The sequence below is a fragment of the Aspergillus sydowii genome (assembly GCF_001890705.1).
Source record: "Aspergillus sydowii CBS 593.65 unplaced genomic scaffold ASPSYscaffold_2, whole genome shotgun sequence".
NCBI lineage: Eukaryota > Fungi > Ascomycota > Eurotiomycetes > Eurotiales > Aspergillaceae > Aspergillus > Aspergillus sydowii.
The window spans coordinates 1,542,250-1,561,295 of NW_024467860.1; the positions used below are offsets into that span (position 1 = coordinate 1,542,250).

A 19,046-nucleotide genomic window follows, 5' to 3' on the forward strand; every position below is an offset into this window, starting at 1 on the left:
ATAAGTCATCGCCCTTCGGAACGAGGGAGTGATAACTGAAGCAGGAGTGACAGAGCTCAAGAAAGCAGATTAATGACGATGTCGAGATGCCAAGGTCGACGGAATGGAGGGTTTATCGATAAGAACTGGTTGAAAGCCGTCAACAAGCCAATGATGGCCTGGTCGCCGTCGCAGTGCATCAGGTGACCAAGCTGCTAGGCAACAAGGCCTCAAAATGACTCCGGCGCTAAACCACACCTGGCCTAGGCTGTTGCCCTGTCTCGAAATAGCAACAGCTGCTCCGTCCAAGAGCCCAAGACGAGTCTAGTTGACGCCGTCAGAGGTCGGAGTCGCTGATGATTGTCGCCGCTCTTAAAGCGCCCGCCGTCGTCCAGCCACCCTTCTCGTCACTTCCCTTCTCCCCCATTTGCTATTCGGGCCATGGCGGATTGCTATCCCCTGCGTTTTCACGATAATGGGCTTTGTTTAACTGCGTCTACGTGACTCCCGCCGCTTATATATACTCTCAGCACCAGCATCTTATGCGCCTAGTCCAGGCTGGTCCCAGGGCTGAGTGAATGCCCTGCCACCATCTGACCAAGCGCAACTTATCGTGATTCGTCTGACGCGGTTCAAAGCCAGCTTCTCCGCAGCTCCTCATGCGCCCTGATTTTATTTCCTCAAATATACATACGCTCAACTGTTAATACCAGGTCCTGGCAGTCTCGTCTTTTGTCGGGTTCACTGTTCGCGATGCAGAGCACCTTCCCCGCTGTGATCAATCAGCCCGAGCGGAGCGAGCTAGGCGCCTCTCCCATGGTCATCCAGCAATATGCGCGGTATCCTGCCTCCATAGAGCCGGGAATACAGAGTGCCTCGTCCATCGGCAGCGCCCATTCGCAGTTGGCTAACTCCAAATCGCCCCCGCTCCATCGCAAAGCAACTCCCCGCAGTGTACAATCTTCTCCAACTATCCAGCGCCCAGCTGTTCCCCCGGGCCCACCCGCGCGCTCAGGCCCGTCCATGTCCCCTCCAATATTCGACTCTCTGCGGCAAAGACAGATGCGCGACTCAATAGACCGGGCCGATTCGCGTACGTTGCCGTCTCGCGACATTACGGATGAAAACATCGATGATGCTTATGTCCTTTTTATATTCTATTGTAACCCCAATGTTCCAAGTTCGGCCGATTCGACAGAGTTGCGCAAAACCTTTCGGTGCCCTCCGCGTAGTGATGGCAAGAGCTTCAGCATCTTTACACTTTGGGAATTGATCAAAAGGCTTGACAGCAAAGAGCTAAAAACATGGATCCAGCTCGCCATTGAACTTGGAGTGGAACCACCGGATATGGAAAAGAAACAAAGCACCCAGAAGGTTCAACAATATGCAGTTCGCCTCAAGGTACGCATAAGTTATTCGAGTATTTTCTTCCAGCTAACTCATTTCTTGCTTGATAGCGCTGGATGCGTGCGATGCATGTAGATGCATTTTTTGAATACTGCCTTGGTCACCCACATCCATACTACACGCAACTTCCGCCGAATAACGCCGTGGTCAGTGATAGTCGCGATGGTGTTCCTTTGGAAGAAGATCTTGCTTTAAGAGCCCTGGTGCCTGAATGGAAACCAAAGCGGGGGAGGAAGAGGGCGGAAGAGAAAGAGATCAACGAGAGGGCTCTGAAAAGGCCCCAACTCGATACCTCTGTTGGTGTTTTTCAAGCAGGCCCCTTTCCCGCTCACTCAACGGCATTTCCCCAAAGCGCTATTCCTTTCAGTGCATTTCCGGACGACATGGATCCGCCCGATCCATGGATGACAGCATCCTCATTCCCGGCCGATGCATCTGCAGATGCAACTGGAACACAGCAGGGGCAAGATATTCGCTGGAAAAGCCTCGACCGCGATGCATCACCTGCTGCGTACCCGCAGTCAGCAGTTATCCCCAGAGGACATCATTCAGCAGACCTCTTTCTTTCGTCCGCCGAACCACGATCCGCAGTCACACCATCCACCGGTGAAAAATCACGTGCTAAAAGACGACATGGCCCTGCCGTCTCGTCTGCCTGGCCAAACAATACAACCTCTTCTACTGGGAAGATGCGTGGCAGACCGCCAAATAGGGGAACGGTGTCCGGGCCATTTTCCTCTTTTCCCGTCAATCCCAACCGTTCCGACCCGTCTCATCTTCACAGCACCGGAGCTAGGCCGACGCCTACCATAGTTCTCGAGCAGGATCCTGCCCAGTACCAACAGTCCCCCACACCAATAAATGCGAGTGGTAAGCCAAACAAACTCCAGCTTCAAGTGCCACAGCACACAGGCGCTCCTGTGCGACTTGCAACCCCACCCACAATGCCGATAAACGGTGCGAGCAATGCACCCGCTGGTATGAAAAACGGAACCGCAGAATTTCAAGCGCAGGAGCCCGGCAACACGCCCATTGCAAACCCAGCATCTAATATCAATCGTGGCGGCGTTCCGAACACGATAATGAATCCTGATGATGTGGCACGAATACTCTCTGGTGAGCTGCTCCGGGCGAGACTCACTGGCCGGCAAACTGGCTTAAGTACAGAAGAGGCGAGATCCTTAGCGTCAGTTGTGGTGACCAACTTGACTGTTTTGTATTCCAAGTTACCTTTCGGTGCCGCTGCTCTAACATCAGCACTGCATCTTGGATTAGGACCGTATTTTGGGTATTCGGGAGTGACGGACAATGTGCTAGCGGTCCACATCAAGCCGAGTGTGAGAAACACCTGTGATTCTGGGGTTCCGAATACAAGCGAAGGCTCGGCAACTTCCGTTTACAACCTCTCTGTCGAATATAAACACGGTCCGGGCTTCGTAACTAAAGCCTCGTTCGAAGATCTCCACATTACCAATGCCGGCGTCAACCCTTCAATAGCCATAGGCACATTTGACAATGTCCCACGACAACAAAACGAATTGGACAGTAACGTCGGTGAGCTGGACAGCTTGACTGACGCTGAATTTGAAGTGGACGGTCCCGAAAGTGCTATACCCGAAACGACATGGAAGCAACGGTACATGAAACTTCGTGCACAAATGCACAAGAGGGAACGATCAGTATCCCAGTACAAACGAAAAATTCTCGAATCCGTAATGGCAGATATATAAGTGCCGTTTTTGGTATATACGCTGTTTGCTGCTATAGTACCCCGTCGATGTCATCGCGAAGCTTTCCATATATCCCAGCTTTATGTTGATCTATGTCTGAGCGACCATTTCTTGGTTTTCCTTTGGAGTACTTTATTGTTCTTTCCTTCTTTTTCTCCAGATACCCACTGAGCAGTTTTATTCTTACGATTGCATCAAGTACGAATAATGAGATGAACGTTTGCAAGTAATTAGATCCATCTTCGTATGCCTGATAATCATTCAGCAGGCTATTTTAAGCGCTGCCCGGCTTTATGTTAGACGGCAGGCAGGAGACAGCCGAGCTAACGTTGAAGTCGATCTTCTAAAGTTGGAATTGAAAGAACGACAAAACAAGAATCAAAGAGTCTCCTAAAGCACGAAGGATAGAAACCACACCTAAATCATGGGGCCCCAATCGCAGGATGCCCTCCGATGATTCAAGATCCCAAACTTCTCTGGAAAGAAAGAAAAAGGTTCCCGTCCTTCCTCCCATCCCCTTCAGCAATAGCTCTCATCGGTTTCAACATCATCCAGATCCTCACTAAGATCCGAAACAGTGCCCATGATATCGAAGTCCTCATCTTCGTCCTTCACCTTGACGTTGTCATCATCATTGGCGTTCGCGTCTTCTTCTTTTTCTTCATCATAATCCTGCGGCTCCTCCTTCACGACCACTTTATTCTTCGCCGCCCTGGCTCTCTTCGCCGCAGACGCAGCTCCATTGCCTTTTGTAGTTGCCGCCGCCTTACGCTTTCTCTTACCCTTTTCTGGACTTGTGCCAGCCTGTCCCGGGTCCTTTTCACTAGGGTTGTTTTCGTTCGCACCACGGGCATCGTCGTCGATACTGCCGCCTTTGCTCATAGCTTCCTTATGGGCTTTTGTGAGTCTGGAGAAGCGTTTCGCCCTGTTGTTTCGGGTGCGGGGCGTTAGCTTTGGCTATGTGCAGCTTTGGGGAACAATTTGGTAAACATGTAGTAGGCATGGAGTGGAGTAAGGAGATCAAAATATGTGGTGGGGGGTTGGGGGTGCGGTTAGACGTACGCAGCTCCTGCGGAGATGATATTGCATTCTTTTGCGACTGCGCCGAAGTCGATCTGATTTTGTTGGATAGGATGTCAGCTTGGTTTCGCGCCATTCTGGCCGGAAAAAGGTCTATGGTATGACCGGGGATTCTGGTGATAGTGGGTGCGTTAGTTGGCTTGCCTTTCCATTGGAAGAGTGGTTAATGCAGCTTAGGAGGAGAGTGACGTGGTCGTCGCTGGAGAGTGACATTGTGGCCGGTTTGTTTGTATGGTGATGCGGTACGCTAGGTGTTTGAGACGACGGGAGATGTTCGTAGGTCTGTGATGGAGTGGATGGAGACGTGGGGAGTAGAATGAGTTGTAGTGCGATGGATGTTTAGATTATATAGGAGGAAGGTAGAAATTGAGGTACTGGAGATAGAACTAAGGGAATATGAAAGAAGGCTTGGTGTAAAAGTGAGGACTTCCGAGCGCAACACTGAGAGCTTTTGGCAAGGTAGGCTGGGGCGATGGTGAAGGGCAAATAACTGTCCTCGGGCGTTTCTCCTCTTCTCTGCAGAATGCCCTAGGTGATAGAAGGTAAAAGATAACAAGACATGAATACCATAGAATTTTAATTGTTTTGTTCAATCTGATTAAGGAAGCGGGGATGTCTTTGCATGGCCGAGTACATAACACCAGTAAGTGTAATAGTCTATCTCGAAGTGCAGTGAGAACTACGGTACAAGATGGGTCTACACTGTTGCTTCAAAAGGGTTTCTGTGTATTCCATTTAGAGTCTATTAAAGAGTCGGAACGCTTTTGAATTCTGTCTCTTATGCAGATTTTAGTTATCATGGATTTTGCAGTTTTGCAGCATGGATACCCAATTCCACCTCCGCTGTGTTATCCTAATAACCCGCAGTTAGTCTTTGGCTTTCAACATCCTGTCAGTCCGACGACTTCGTAACCCAACCATTCAAGTAAGCTTGTAGTTTCCTTCAAATTAAGGGAGAAGAAACAACAGCTATAAAAATGGTGTTCTGTGGTTAGTAACTGAACATTACACCAAAACATAGCACACTGACTTACTTTTCGAACCGCTTCCAAGTGGATATGCCGAACTAAGAGATTTCGGAATATCATATCACCAACATCAGTTCGGAGCTCCGTCATTTCCAAGACCCTGTACCAAATTCTCAACATATCCTAATTATCGTTGACCCCGTCTTCGGTACCATCACCATTCATAGCAACAGGCCCAGTGGCGGAAATCGGATCAGCTGTCGATATTTTTGCGCCCTTACGCGGACTGGTAGCTTTCTTCGGAGGTCTTCCAGGACGACGCTTAGTGGGTGTCCCGGTTCCATCGACGTCTTCCTTTGGAGAGGCTGGCTTCTCCTTCACGGTGATTCCGTTTCCATTAGTGCATTCGAGTCCGGTAAAGCCGTACTTGTCGCGCATTCTCCGGAAGCGGTTTCCAACGGAGTTGACATTGGTGTAGCCAAGTGCTTCACCGACACTAGAGAGATCCACCTACTTATTGTTAGTTATGGTGCTCTGCTTTTGTGTGGGTTGTTGGTGTACGCCTAACCTTGCCGTCTTTGATGTTCCGGAGGCATTCAAAACCGAAGCGGACATCCTGAGAGGCAGGCCCGTCTGAATTGTTGGCGCTGTTTGAATCGGCGTTCGATGCCATGGTGTTGGGCTTGGAGATGAGGAATGGATGGAGGTGTAGAAAGCTGTTTGGATTGTTATTGTTGTATTGTATGCGAAGACGGCTGTGTATTGGAATGAGAGATAAAGAGAGCTGTGGGTTTAGGAAAGCGAAGTTGAAGGAGAGAGTGGATAATCATTGGAGATGGAGGGGAAGGAGAAATGGGAGAAAAGAATGATAACACAAGGCCTCTCTAGAGAGGTGGGCGCAAGTGTGAGGGAATTCAAGGGCCTTCTCAGGCCAACCCAAAGTAGCAGACCCAATAATAGAGTGAATTTCAACATTATTAATAGGACACTCAACACTGCGAAATTATTGACGCCAATTTAGAAAGACAAGGAAATATTTTCTGTCCTATATTAGCCACTATCTCCATATTACTATCCTATCAATAAGGAACGAAGTCCTGCTGATAACTCATATGCGTCCGTCTCAGGGAACCTGTCAAACCAAAGACAACTAGAACAATCTCTATGAACGGCTTCTAATCAAAAAAGCCAAATCCAAACCAAAGTACAACAAGCAAAACAGACATCAATGGAGTCCAAATTCTAGGATCATACTCCGATTCTCCAGAAACGTCGTACATCAAAATTGATATGCTCACTTGTTCCAGGAGACACTGTCGTCTCCTTCCCATTCTTTCTTCATTGGGGTTTCCACGAGCTCAATATCATTATACTCCTCGGACGGATTTAATGACCCAACTTGCACTGGTGTCCATTCAATTGAGGTCTGGTAGCCTTGCTCGACAGAGTCCGGAACTGGAGGATAAGGAGGCATGGGAGAATACATGCGGAACTCTGGGGTCAAATGCATATTTTGGTATGGGGTTGCGATAGAAGGAGGGAAGGAAGGAGACTGTGAATTCGGATACGGAGGAGCTAATGTCTGCGGCTCATACTGTGGGATACCGGCGAGACTGGAGGAGGGTTGACAGAGGTAAGGGTCGGTTTTCATATGCGGTTCCGTCTTGTAGGCGCTGTCCGAGGGCGGTTCCAGTTCGGCCTTGCATTCGGCTTTGATCTCCTGTGTCGGCTCTGGAGTGATCTCTTTCTGTTTCTTCGCTTTGAGAGGGTTGATGCTCGACTTCGGAGGCTTGGTTGATGCTCGTTTCCTCTGCGTAGAGTGGATTCCCTCCATCTGGTTTCGGAAGCGGTGGTAGCGCATACGAGCAGCGTGGCCATTGGAAATTTCGAGCTGTGATGCGACTAGGTTCCAGTCGATCTGTCTTTCTGTTGGCATGGAAGACACCTGAAAATGGTATGGACGTATACTTACACCTTTGAGGTCGAGTTGCTTGATGATGGTATAGAGGAACTTCGCTGATGGGCTATCGGTTGGCATGGTTTTGCTGCGCCTAACGATGGGAGGAGCTGGAGCAGGCTCCTTCCCAGAGGTAGACGAAGGGTCCTTCAGAGACATTGCGAAAGAGTCCAAATTCTCGGGGATAGAAATATGGTATGATTGCTTCTGTTCTGGGTATAACCTCAGGAAGATGGATGCATAGGAATGAAATATTCCACACCTGGGCGCACGGCAGCCTATATATGCCATCCGCCCTAGCGAGAAACCCTAATAAAAGAGGTGACTCAACGGTAGTAACCATTGCTATGAACAAAGAGAAGGCCGCAGTCCTCATGTCCAGGAATTTTGGGCTCCAATAAAAATAAGGAAGCATCATGTTGTTCATGTGGTCGCGCTGTGATTGAAAGCGCTGGGAACCCGCATATGCAGTCTTGGTTGTCAACGCCTCAAAGCGTTTGGACCCAGGCCTGACATCTAAGCAACTTGGTTTGTCATAGGATTAATTGGGGCTCTTTGCATGTAAGTTATAGAATGCATATTTCTGTTCTAGAAGCTAGAGTGGCTTCTCTTTGCATGGCCGCTAGAATCTGGAAGCCTGTCACGTGGTCTGTCTTGCCCTGAACTGCCAGTGAATGGTGCATCAAAACCAAAGGTAACGATATAACTCACCTTCTGGCTGCTTCTTTTCTCGGGCGCTCCTGTTAGAATATTTATCCCAAATGACCGGGGTTTATCTTGTACTTACCAATTCTTGGGACGTGGCTACCTGCATAACCACCAGACCGTGTCATCCTGACCATGGCCGATGGGTCGATGACGGTTCTGTTCGAATTATTATATCAGAAAGTTTAACTAGATAGCAACTAAAATAACAATCCACTATTAACTGGTATTAGCGGACACCGAAGTCTCTCGATTCGCAAGATCGGGATGCCGGTGCATTGCATCTGGCGTGACGCAACGCCCAGGCTGAAGCGATTGTTCAAATGTCTCAACCAGTCTTTCCCCATGCATAGCTGTGCAAACCAATTTCCCCGCGTATCATAGGTACAAGGCTTACGGGCTAAAATATCGTCACCTCCAGATTTTGAGGTTTGACAAAACTGCTCATGGCCCAAGCAAGCTCTCTCACCACGTTGAGACCCTCTTACCCCACGATTCGCAGCCAGTGACCATTTCGAAATCTTTTCTTCTCATTACCTATTCACTAAAGCTATTATCGCGTACGTGTCGTTACGCGTGCCGCCGCGACACATCATGAGAAGTTCTCTTCGTACGAGACGCAAAGGTTCGTTCAATCTCCTCCACCCTCCACAACCACTCTCACTCCTCTGATATTACTTTCTTTCGTCGTCCTCTCCAGGCCAGCAGAACCACATTATAGGTTTGACTTCGTAATGGCAAGGACGAACGAACATAGTTCGGCCGACGCCGCTGCCGAACAGCCAGCTACCCCAAAACGCCGCCGCCGCCGCATTGTATGGGACCACAGGCGCGACAAGTATCTGCTTCTCGCGATTTTCGCACATATGAACATCAAAACCCCGAATTTCCAAGAAATTGCGGATATGCTAGGGAACGAGACCTACTCTGCAGACACTTTGACGTATATGTCTCCCGGCTCCGCCATTACCTGTTGTTGATGTACTGACACATTGGCTCTACCAACTAGGCGGCGTTTCCGCGTTCAAAGACAATTGGCCACGGAGGTCATGGAAGACCGTCATGATAAAGGCCTTGAAATAGTGGAAGAGGGAATTGCTGAAAGAGACCACGATGCTATGATAGTGGACGAGCCTGCTGCCGCTAATCCTGCTGCACAGCTTCCGATAACCCCTTCGTCTATACGGTCAGAACAGGCTATAGCTGAGCTCGGGTCTCCCATGTCTGAAACTTCCACCCCATCGCAAAGCCAAAGAGACACCCATCCCCGCGGTCAGCAGTCCAGACATCCAAGGCCATCAAAGAAAGAGCGAATGAGATCTCGCCGTCAACAAGAACCTCGTCGCCCTGGCGAGAACCGTGCAAAAGACCGTGGGCCAGCTATAACTTCTCCCGACAGCGACAGACTAAACGGTATCCGACATAGAATAAGACAGCGGAACCACAGAACCCCTGCCACCGCAGTACAGAGAGGTGTTGCGAGTGAGCCGTCGAATGAGCGCCTGTCAGCACGGCCAGAACCAACCTACATTCCGCTCGGTCTGAACCCTCGTGCCAACAGCAGCCGGAACTGGTCCGCTATCGGTCCCGCAGAATCCTGGCAGCCCTATTCCGGAAACAGGAGTGCGTACGGTGGTGGTGGTGGTGGTGGTGGTGGTGGCCAGGCCCAGTTTGTGTTTCCATCCATCGAACACTGATTAGTTTGGACTTGTATTTGTGGGTATTTCGTGGTGGATTTCGGGTTTGTATCAACAACGATGCGATATTGGGGGTTTTCGATTTCGTTGGAGTTTGACATGTATACACCAACTGTATGTTTGATTATTTCATGGACATGTACCTACAGTCCTAGCACTAAGTACTCTTTTTTCCACCCCTGCTTCCACATTAACATAGCGGCGTATGAAGCAGGGAAAACTTTGGGTTTCCGGTTATGCATATTTTATTCCAACCAATATCCCCTATTGCCCATGGAACTGTCTCTTGATATGCTTGGCCTTACCATTAAATAATGATGATGATAAGCTGGAAGGTGGCATTCCTGTGGATGATGGCTTCTGGGAAGAAAAGTGAATGGAAAACCCCACGATTCCTGTCTCCAGTTTCGCTTGAGCATCCGCTTGAGTCAGCAGAGGCCAATGATCTCTTTTCTTTTTTTTTTTTCCTCATTGAAAGTGAGGGGGAAAGCCTCCATTTATAATCTCTAGGGCTCGCTGGAGTTGTTTTGGCTGGAATGAAGCGACGTCGAACCGTGCGGGGTGGACGAGATACCGCGACCCACTCGGAGATGGCAAAGGTTGGGCGAGCGATGACCTTCAACGCACCGACTCTCTTCCACCAATTCTCACTTAGGGTAGAGTTAGGGCTTCTCGACTAAAATTTGCTTTTGAATCCCCGGGTTAATCCTCTGAGAACAAATATCATGTCTCTGGTCGCAGTAGGCGCATGCTATGTCGATACGATATTAACGTCAGTTGTTTCCTTCCCGCTATATATCAGAACCCAGCTAACATCATCAGAACACCTCATTACCCCGGAGAGGATGAAAAGCTACGTGCTTCCAGTATCTCGCGTCGACGGGGAGGGAATTGCCCAAATACCCTAGAGGTGTTGCAGCAGCTCGTCGCGCAGAGTCCAGGGGCCGACAAAACACCGCTAAATCTTATCGCCATCCTACCTGCGCAATCTTCTGTTGCTTCCCGGCAAATCCGAGAGGTCTTTGAGCCTAGAGTATCACTAAGCCATTGTATCTATCGTGATCAGTTTCAGGAGCCGGCTTCTAGCTATATCATCAAGAGCGAAGCGTCCGGCAGCAGGACAATCGTCAATTATAATGAGCTCCCGGAAATGACGTTGGAGGAGTTCACCCCGATCACTGACAGACTGGGGATCCAAGACGCTTGGTATCATTTTGAGGTTTGTATATCGCGATCGGATCAACAGTGCATCGTTTTTGGCTTACACAGACAATGTCTAGGGCCGCATACCAGACGTGACTCTGGCCTGTATACGTCATATCCGGGACCGCTATCCGAACTCCAATATCAGTGTAGAGGTGGAAAAGCCTGGACGAGAAGGGCTACGGGAGCTCGCTGAGGAGGCAGACGTAGTCTTTTACTCAAAAAGCTGGGCTCAGGTGGGCGGAGTAACGTCTATTATTTCCGCGATTAGTTTTGCTGACGCATGACAGGCCAACGGATACAAGTCCGCAGAAGAATGTGTGCGAAAGCAATTATCCCGGACACATAATGCGTAAATCATCTCCTAATCCAAAAGTGAAGCTGTTTATACTAACAACAATGAAAGCTCGCTTCTCTGTTGTACATGGGGCCAAGATGGAGCTGCGGCCCTTGAAACTACCCCTACAAACTTCGTGCATAGCCCAGCTTACACACCGAAGGGTTTCCAGGTAGTTGAGTAAGTCACTTGCTGTATGGCATTTATGCTAGACACTCGTTTACTGATGCGCTTCCAGCACAATCGGAGCTGGAGACACCTTCATTGCCGGGATGTTATATGGCTTGGTCTACAAGGGAGAATCCTGGGACCTTTCACAAAAGTTGAGCATGGCGAATCGTGTTGCGGGAACAAAAGTCGCCCAGGAAGGATTCAGTAACCTTGATCGAGTCTTGGAAACGAGTCCCTAGGTCCAGCTACGAGTATGAAATTTGAGTCCTCTATAAATAGTGGCTGTCCGCCCTGGACAAGCCATCAAGAGGGGCCCACCATGTACATGTATACATATTAGAAAAAGACACAACAAGTACTATTTACTAATAAAACATAGACACTCTTAATACTCAATTACCTATAATGATAGAGTATTGAAGGGCACTCTCAAACCAGGTGCAGTGTATAGATCTACTTGCCGTTTTGGGAAGGTGCACGTGATGGCGTTATCTTCAAAGGCGGTGAACTAAAAAATTATTCTGCCCGCAACTTTTTGCTTTTCGGCGAAGGGTTTTGCGGGCAATCAAAAGCACCAACTTCGAGATTTTGCAATTCCTGCAATAATTAATCCAAAATGGCTTCCGTCTACAAGACAGTATCTAAAAAGAAGTCCCGCGAACTCGCGAAAGAACAAGAACAAGATGAAGAAGATGTTATGATGGAGGAAATGCTCAACGATGCCGACGATACGAGCGAAAGTGAAGAAGAGGAGGAGGAAAATACGGCCGATTCAGCAAAGAAACAGCTCTCCGCTGGGCTTATGCCTAAGACCCGTGTGCTTATGCTCACCTCGCGAGGTGTTACATCTCGGTAAGTGCTCAATCTCAAATCGCAGTATCAAATTTCAGCTAGATGTATCTGACCGTCGGACTATAGTCACCGACATCTTCTCTCCGATCTCACCTCATTACTCCCTCACACCCATAAGGAAAGCAAGCTGGATTCGAGGAAGAAGGCTGCCGGCTACAACTTGCTTCTAAACTCCCTCGCCGACCTACACTCCTGCAACGTGATTTTCTTCCTCGAGGCCAAGAAGAATGGACAAGATCTATACCTGTGGCTTTCACGGCCGCCAAACGGGCCTACGGTTAAATTCCATGTCAACAACTTGCACACCATGGCTGAATTGAATACTGGATTTGCTGGTAACTGTCTAAAGGGTGGTCGCGGGATTGTCGTTTTCGACCAGTCGTTTGACGAGCAAGGTCCCGTCATGAGCCAGCCTGGAAATGAGTACCGGGGACTGATCAGGGAGATGCTCCGTGGTGTCTTCTGTGTACCAAAGCGTGGCGTCAAGGGAATGAAGCCCTTCATCGACCGTGTCATTGGAATTTACGGTGTCGATGGCAAAATCTGGATTCGTGTTTTCGAAATCAGAGAGTCAGAAGGTGGAGGCAAGAAGAAAGATGGTGAGGAAGAAGCTGGAAAGCCTGTTCACAACCCCAAAGATGGTCCCGAAGTTTCTCTTGTCGAAATTGGGCCTCGATTCGTCCTCACCCCTATTGTTATCCTGGAGGGTAGCTTCGGTGGCCCTGTTATCTACGAGAACAAGGAATATGTGAGCCCGAACCAGGTCCGTCGTGATATTAGGGTTAGCAAGGCCGCCCGGTACGCCAAGCGGAGGGATGTGCAAACTGAGCGACTATCCAAGCGGTCAGACTTGGAGTTGGGACTGGGTGAGCGGAAACCGGGCGCTCTGGACACCCGGGTGCTTTTCGGATAATAAGCGCCGTTGTTTCGAATCTTTTCACTGTTTTTTTTCGATGTACTCTTAGACTTGATATCCTGAAGGATGTATATGCGTGGGATTCATGTTCATGATCATATTGAAGGCGTCTTTGGTGGGTGCAACTTCAACGTCTCACTACGAGGTAGTTAAAAAAAGATCTTCATGCCTTACTCTTCGTCACTCCTTTTCTGGATCATGCTAGCTATTAACACAACGTACTCTGTGTAAGTAAATCTGCCCAACCGATCTATTCGATTGCTGTAACCGATGATGCGATGTTGAAACCTCCACCACGTACCCAGATCTGTGACAAAGCATGATGTCTGCGATCCGGCTGGTGAGCGAGGGTTATACTTGTCCCTCCAAGTAGGTTTAGTTTCCGGTAGGGTTTGGTGTTGAATAGGGTTGTTTCGGCTCTTGCGCTGACTATAATGTAGTTTTTCTGAATATTTATGTGCCTGTGCTGGTCCTGATGCTCCAGTATATATCCCATTTTGATCTGCACTATATACTCGTGGTTGGAGAGCGCAATCAATTTGTGTGCTTCAGTATCGCACAGCTTCGGACCATTTGAACACAGATAACAAATCCGATTAATCCCAGCATCGATGCTAGAAGCAATTGATTAAGCAATACCAAAGCCATTTGCCTTGTATTTAGAAATATCTCTAGCGACAGCAGCACTGATTATAAGCAAGATTCTAGCCAATGGGGTTGATGACAATGAAAATTATGCACATACATACTTATATAAGTAATTTATGTACATAACCAATGAACTACTAAAGGAGCTTGAGCGCCCCAAGCTCCTGGTGAACCTTGGAACACTCTCAACCGTCATGGCATCGCTCTTTCTATCCAGCCCTTTGTGGCTACAGGGAGCCCAGGCCCATCATTCTGAGATGATTCTCAGCATTTCAACCATGCCCAAGTTTCTTACCTTCTCAGACAGCCCCAAGGGCGGGGTCGCAACTTAAGAGTCATACATTGTCGGCGACGGCAGCTGAATTACTGCCATAACGCAGCTGTCCCTTGTGGTTTGAGCAAGGGTCTTGACGCGAAATATAAACGATTATCACCAGATCAAAGAAATACATTGCAACAGGTAAGCCTTCAATGATATTTGTCAATGGCTACCAGGATGCCATTGTTTACCTGAATGTAGCTGATTTCAGAAGATACAGACACTATGCGCTTCAACTATCTTGCCACGGAGCTTCTGCTCCATATATTTCGCTCCTGCGATACCATATCAGACGTTATGAACCTCGCGGCGGCGTCACGCCGATTTCGCGACGTCTTCAATCGATCGAACAAACTACAAATCCTCATCGAGGTTGCGGAGATGGAGTTCGGTCCTGTCGACGATATCGTTCAGGTAGCGACACATAATACGAGCCAACTAGCACATCTTCATCGGACGGCGCCGCTTACAGCATCCCTCCTCAAACAAGTTGTTGAGATTGGCAGAGCTGCCCAGAAATGGGAGACAATCTACCCTGTCAAGAAATGGAAACTGGACTTCGAGAATAGACGTTCGCTCAGCAACGAGGAGCGATTTCGCCTGCGCCGTGCTATTTACCGACTATGGCTGTACCACCGCGCCTTCCATACGCGCGAGTACGATCGATATAGCCGCAGCCTGCGGAATACTATCGCCGAGCGCGCGCAGCTCCTCCACAACTGGACTACATCAGATCTAGCCGAGATCGAGGATGTACGCCTAGTCATTAATGATATCGTCCAAAACCACATCTGTCCGAGCAATGGGACTATCCAACGAAAGTTTCGAAAACGTTACCCTGAGAGCAACCAGCAACTTACCTTCAACGTCCACCTAAACTACCCTATGCATAGTACTTCGACACCATACGGATTCTACGATCCGAATTCCGAACCCACCGACCATTACTTTTACACCACTCACCCGACCACGGCCTACAACTCCTCAGCCAAATACCGCTCGCGCTTTCGCAATGATATATTCCATGAGCCTGGCTCGGAGGGGTGGGGGGATGAAATCCCACACTACTACGTCGTGCAAGACATGATGAAGCTTGACCCCGGGCAGGTCCTCTGGCTACGGGAATACTGTCCGCTGAAAGAGCAGGTTGAGACTTTTGTCCTTTCCCTGGGGGACTGGTTTCGAAATAACGGTGAGACGTTTGGAGATACACTTGAATGGGTGATCAACGAGAGAGGCGATGAGATGGAGGAATTCCGAGCTGCTATTTCGGAGAGGGAATTAGGGATTGCCTGGGATTAGTTCGATCCATCAGTTCTGTGAATTATACTCGCAGTTGCAGTAAAATGTTTTCATATAGAAACCCCTGAGGGCTTCAGCCAAGAAAACCACTAGCTGACCCTGGGCCCGAAGAAAGTATACCATTAGCCTATTACAGTTCAAATATATCTAAGCAGTACTGAACAATTTTCTAAAACCATCCAGAATATTCAAAAAGTAGGGTATCTATTATATATTACAAGCCATCTAAATTGCCCGGTCTATTGTACATGAGAAATATAATCTACAATCGTAATATACAGTAAGTCGTCTGTTCTATAAAACCCAAACACCCCTCACGATGACGAGGTTCCGCTCAGCAGTTTCAGTACCAGTTCATAGGTTCCCAGCGTGATTGCCGCGGAGGGAACTGTCCGAATCATGTGGGCTGTCAGGCCACCGTAGAGGGCGACGAAACCTTCTTCCTTCACCATCAGTCGCAGGCATTGCACCACACCTGTGTATTTCTGACGGCCGTCGGCCATTGGAGCTTGTCGCAGTCGTGTTCGTAGGACCTGAGTAGGAAAAGTTTAGTGATCCTGTTTGGCTTTCTTGAGCATGAATACGACTTACCTCATGAGGATAGGCAATCAGCACGGCAATCAGCTTGGAAACACCCGCCGCGCCACTCAGAATCAGGCCCTGCGTCACTTCACTCGACTGCGCCTTGCCCTTTCGTTCATAATGATGGGCAACCATGACCTTTATCCGCTCGTAAGCAGCCAAATGTAATGTCGTCTCGATAACCCCTAAGTAACTGGCCATCAAGCCCCTGTAGAGGCCCTTGACACCCTCTTGTCGGATAACCTGCTTAACACAGTCGTAGCTATTCCGATACTGCGGTGGTCTCAATGACCCATCACTGTTCGCATGCGATCTATCAAGCTGTAATCTTGTCTTTACCAGCCAGATCGGATTTGTCGCTGTCCCCGTCACAACGCCTGCGGTGGCGGCGGAAAGCGCGTGAACTGACGTCGCATCTTTATTAATCCCCAACAGTTCCGGATATAGCCGTTTGCAGTTCCCGTACGCGTAGAACTTGATTGCTGTCGCCGGGACAACACCTGTAAGACTGGGCCCGAGGCCGCGGAATAAGCTGCGCCAGCCCTCGACGCGGTGAATGGAGAAAAGGATTTCAAAGGTTTCGCTAAAGTGGGTTATAAATGAGCGCGCGATAGAGGGGCGTGTATGTTGTGCGGAGATGGTGGATTTGAGTTGGGAGCGGTAGTAGTCGGACTGAAGGCGCGTTCGGAGAACGTCAAGGGGAGACGTGAGGAGGGCTGTTGCCATGCCGCCAGCGCTGTGACGAAGTTAGCATCCTGGCTATATAGTGACCGCGCTGTATGGAGTCGTTGATGGGGATACTCACGCGCCAGCTACCAGATGCGTCCATGAGCTGTTCGTTTGCTGCACTTGCGGAGGAGTGATCGGCTTTTCAGGTACAGCATTAAGAGCTGCGTCTTTCGTGTCGTTGCGCATAGCCTGCATGTCGGGAGATTTGCCTTGAGGCCGCCGGCTAAGTGGAAATTGGGAAGACGAATCGGAGCACAGATAAAGGGCTGATATTGGCTTTGTCAATCCATGTGAAGCGGTAATGAAGAAATATCGAAGGCAAAATGGTCCAGAATTTTTTAGGATCTGGTTTATGTAATCCGCTGCGGAGATAAAATGCAGCTCCGGGATGGATCCCTTGTCGTTTCGGAGACCACCAGACGTGTCGCAGAATAAATCTGAGACATCCATCCATCCTCCGGTATGATCCTACTGAGGATTGATGAACCTATAACTAAATATGAAATCTTCATTGGATGTATGCTTCAAAATAAGCTTCTTAGATACCCGAGGTCCGATTGGATTACTGGCTTGACTTTGCTTGCCTTTGACTGTACATCTCCCTGAGGCCTCCATTGATAAAGGACTTAACGCAGAACTCCTATAACAAGACTTTATGACTCTTTATCGTCATTCCGGCCTCGAAGCAGTTTTTATTTTGGGTTTATTCAGGATATTTTTGACCAGCTGAACAGGACGGCTCGCCTGTTATTTGGTTTTCAAGGAGAATCTCATCTACCACGGGTGGTCAGTCGATCGACTCAGCTCCAGACAGGCGCGTAGCATTGACCTCGTTGCCCTGGTCGCCGCGTTCTTGATTTACCAGTCCTTAGCTTCATCGTCCTTTAGCGTAAACATTATTCACAGCATAACTACAAGTATAACTGCATAAAGACCGCACAGCCATTTCACAGACGCCAAATAAGAATGATGAACTCAGCCAGGCACTGGAAGAATCAAGGAAGTAGAGGGTGTCGTGGATTAAAAAGGTGATTTGAATTTGACGCGGTTAAAACAAGGAAAGCAAGAGGGAACAGCGGGATGGGGTGGGAAATAGCATTTTTCATCAAGTTGAAGGTAAAAGAAAAAAAGAATAGAAGGCTGGTTAAAAAGAAGTCGAAGTAGAAAATGACAAAATAAGGTGTCCGGGGTAGTGTAAGGCCCAATAAACATTGCCATACAATGTCCATATTCCCGTATGCCTTTCCCAACAATGTCCATCGCTCCTCTTGTGTATCATCTCCGCAGAGGCCAAATAAACAGGCAAAAAAGAAACGTCAAGACCATTCAATTATCTCATCACAAATTTAAAGGCTCGTTGCGGTCGGCATGTCGTGTCTAAACCGGAACACCGTTGTACTAATTTTAACAGCATCCTCCCTTGTTCTCGGTATCCTGGGTCTTCTCAATGTCGATTATTTGACGACGCTCACCAACCGAGGCACCGCCAGATTCACCTTCGAGCGCCTTGCTAGACACGATGCGGTAGATTTCTATGGCGAGTAAGCTGTTAGGAGGGCGCGCTGAAGTTTGTCCATATGCAGTCATACCTGTGAGAATGTTCTGGAAAGCTAGTTCAACGTTACTCGCATCCAGGGCGGAAGTCTCGATGAAAGAGAGGTTGTTCTCGCCTATAATCTGTCAATACCTCACTTGAGCCGTATCAAACGTGGAAACGAAGGAGAAACGCACTGGCAAATTGCTTGGCTTCCTCTGTGGGAACAGCTCGTAGGTGCCTCAAATCGCTCTTGTTACCAACCAACATAATAACGATGTTGGAGTCAGCATGATCGCGGAGTTCCTTTAACCATCGGTTGACGTTATCGTAGGTCTGATGCTTGCTGATATCGTAAACGAGAAGCGCCCCGACGGCACCCCGATAGTAGGCAGACGTGATAGCGCGATAACGCTCTTGACCAGCAGTATCCCAGATTTGAGCCTTGATTGTCTTGGAATCAACCTGAATGGAACGGGTTGCGAACTCGACACCGATAGTCGACTTGGAGTCCAAGTTGAACTCGTTTCGGGTGAATCGACTCAACAGATTGGACTTTCCAACACCAGAGTCTCCAATAAGCACCACTGCCCGAATAGAAATACGTCGACGTTAGTTTGAGTTGATTTGGGGCGGCAGAATATCGCGGCTGTTCTGTCTGGCGGGCAGTGGCAACGTACCTTTGAAGAGGAACTATTAGGCAGTCGGGTTAGTGGTCTTTCTTTCTCGGCCAAGGTTTGTAAGGTGGAAGAGCTTGGGAACTCACATCATACTCGTCGTTAGCCATAGTGAATAACTAGAAGAGCCTCTGAGCTCAGATATAGGTCAAATGTGAAGTTGGTGGTCAGACAAGACTCGACGTGGCTGGATCCGTCGGCAGTTGGTGAGCGGAAACCGACAACAGATGGAAACTCAGTTCTGGAGGGGCAC

At 48.8% G+C, this 19,046-nt stretch overlaps 9 protein-coding genes across 9 annotated transcripts; 4 read left to right on the forward strand and 5 right to left on the reverse strand.

Moving 5' to 3' along the window:
- Window positions 1-732: 732 nt before the first annotated feature.
- abp2 (putative ARS binding protein Abp2) lies at window positions 733-3,116 on the forward strand (the record flags this gene model as incomplete). Its single annotated transcript, XM_040841536.1, has 2 exons — window positions 733-1,380; window positions 1,437-3,116. 2 exons carry the CDS (start codon window positions 733-735, stop codon window positions 3,114-3,116), a joined length of 2,328 nt encoding a protein of 775 aa, XP_040706069.1.
- Window positions 3,117-3,635: 519 nt separating this feature from the next.
- On the reverse strand, window positions 3,636-4,272 carry ASPSYDRAFT_27914 (uncharacterized protein; the record flags this gene model as incomplete). The annotated part of the gene is made up of 2 exons (XM_040844453.1): window positions 3,636-4,012; window positions 4,179-4,272. 2 exons carry the CDS (start codon window positions 4,270-4,272, stop codon window positions 3,636-3,638), a joined length of 471 nt encoding a protein of 156 aa, XP_040706070.1.
- A 1,075-nt stretch (window positions 4,273-5,347) lies between these two features.
- ASPSYDRAFT_85959 (uncharacterized protein) lies at window positions 5,348-5,837 on the reverse strand (the record flags this gene model as incomplete). The annotated part of the gene is made up of 2 exons (XM_040851585.1): window positions 5,348-5,674; window positions 5,733-5,837. The coding sequence occupies 2 exons, from the start codon at window positions 5,835-5,837 to the stop codon at window positions 5,348-5,350; spliced, it is 432 nt and encodes a 143-aa protein (XP_040706071.1).
- A 621-nt stretch (window positions 5,838-6,458) lies between these two features.
- Window positions 6,459-7,349, reverse strand: ASPSYDRAFT_129159 (uncharacterized protein; the record flags this gene model as incomplete). Its single annotated transcript, XM_040840517.1, has 2 exons — window positions 7,137-7,349; window positions 6,459-7,082 (listed from the first exon to the last, which is right to left on the reverse strand). Exons 1-2 carry the CDS (start codon window positions 7,278-7,280, stop codon window positions 6,459-6,461), a joined length of 768 nt encoding a protein of 255 aa, XP_040706072.1. The 5' UTR covers window positions 7,281-7,349.
- A 1,211-nt stretch (window positions 7,350-8,560) lies between these two features.
- Window positions 8,561-9,523, forward strand: ASPSYDRAFT_85961 (uncharacterized protein; the record flags this gene model as incomplete). Its single annotated transcript, XM_040851586.1, has 2 exons — window positions 8,561-8,769; window positions 8,836-9,523. The coding sequence occupies 2 exons, from the start codon at window positions 8,561-8,563 to the stop codon at window positions 9,521-9,523; spliced, it is 897 nt and encodes a 298-aa protein (XP_040706073.1).
- Window positions 9,524-10,130: 607 nt separating this feature from the next.
- Window positions 10,131-11,617, forward strand: ASPSYDRAFT_40900 (ketohexokinase). The gene is made up of 6 exons (XM_040846175.1): window positions 10,131-10,295; window positions 10,346-10,742; window positions 10,804-10,962; window positions 11,017-11,078; window positions 11,133-11,243; window positions 11,302-11,617. Exons 1-6 carry the CDS (start codon window positions 10,249-10,251, stop codon window positions 11,471-11,473), a joined length of 948 nt encoding a protein of 315 aa, XP_040706074.1. The 5' UTR covers window positions 10,131-10,248; the 3' UTR covers window positions 11,474-11,617.
- Window positions 11,618-11,794: 177 nt separating this feature from the next.
- On the forward strand, window positions 11,795-15,271 carry ASPSYDRAFT_195778 (uncharacterized protein; the record flags this gene model as incomplete). The annotated part of the gene is made up of 4 exons (XM_040843717.1): window positions 11,795-12,086; window positions 12,153-12,984; window positions 13,812-13,970; window positions 14,171-15,271. The coding sequence occupies exons 1-4, from the start codon at window positions 11,851-11,853 to the stop codon at window positions 15,269-15,271; spliced, it is 2,328 nt and encodes a 775-aa protein (XP_040706075.1). The 5' UTR covers window positions 11,795-11,850.
- Window positions 15,272-15,469: 198 nt separating this feature from the next.
- Window positions 15,470-16,922, reverse strand: ASPSYDRAFT_40903 (putative mitochondrial carrier protein (Rim2)). Its single transcript, XM_040846177.1, has 3 exons — window positions 16,659-16,922; window positions 15,863-16,589; window positions 15,470-15,804 (listed from the first exon to the last, which is right to left on the reverse strand). Exons 1-3 carry the CDS (start codon window positions 16,775-16,777, stop codon window positions 15,586-15,588), a joined length of 1,065 nt encoding a protein of 354 aa, XP_040706076.1. The 5' UTR covers window positions 16,778-16,922; the 3' UTR covers window positions 15,470-15,585.
- Window positions 16,923-17,986: 1,064 nt separating this feature from the next.
- ASPSYDRAFT_85966 (Rab family GTPase) lies at window positions 17,987-18,903 on the reverse strand (the record flags this gene model as incomplete). Its single annotated transcript, XM_040851588.1, has 5 exons — window positions 17,987-18,114; window positions 18,172-18,252; window positions 18,314-18,703; window positions 18,797-18,809; window positions 18,883-18,903. 5 exons carry the CDS (start codon window positions 18,901-18,903, stop codon window positions 17,987-17,989), a joined length of 633 nt encoding a protein of 210 aa, XP_040706077.1.
- Window positions 18,904-19,046: the final 143 nt, after the last annotated feature.

Coding starts and splice junctions, on each gene's coding strand:
- ASPSYDRAFT_40900 (XM_040846175.1), top strand. CDS start 10,249: ATGTCTCTGGTCGCAGTAGGCGCATGCTATGTCGATACGATATTAAC. Junction 10,296..10,345: donor TATGTCGATACGATATTAAC/GTCAGTTGTTTC, acceptor TAACATCATCAG/AACACCTCATTACCCCGGAG. Junction 11,079..11,132: donor TTATCCCGGACACATAATGC/GTAAATCATCTC, acceptor CAACAATGAAAG/CTCGCTTCTCTGTTGTACAT.
- ASPSYDRAFT_40903 (XM_040846177.1), bottom strand. CDS start 16,777: ATGCAGGCTATGCGCAACGACACGAAAGACGCAGCTCTTAATGCTGTA. Junction 16,590..16,658: donor ACGCATCTGGTAGCTGGCGC/GTGAGTATCCCC, acceptor ACTTCGTCACAG/CGCTGGCGGCATGGCAACAG. Junction 15,805..15,862: donor TGATTGCCTATCCTCATGAG/GTAAGTCGTATT, acceptor TTTCCTACTCAG/GTCCTACGAACACGACTGCG.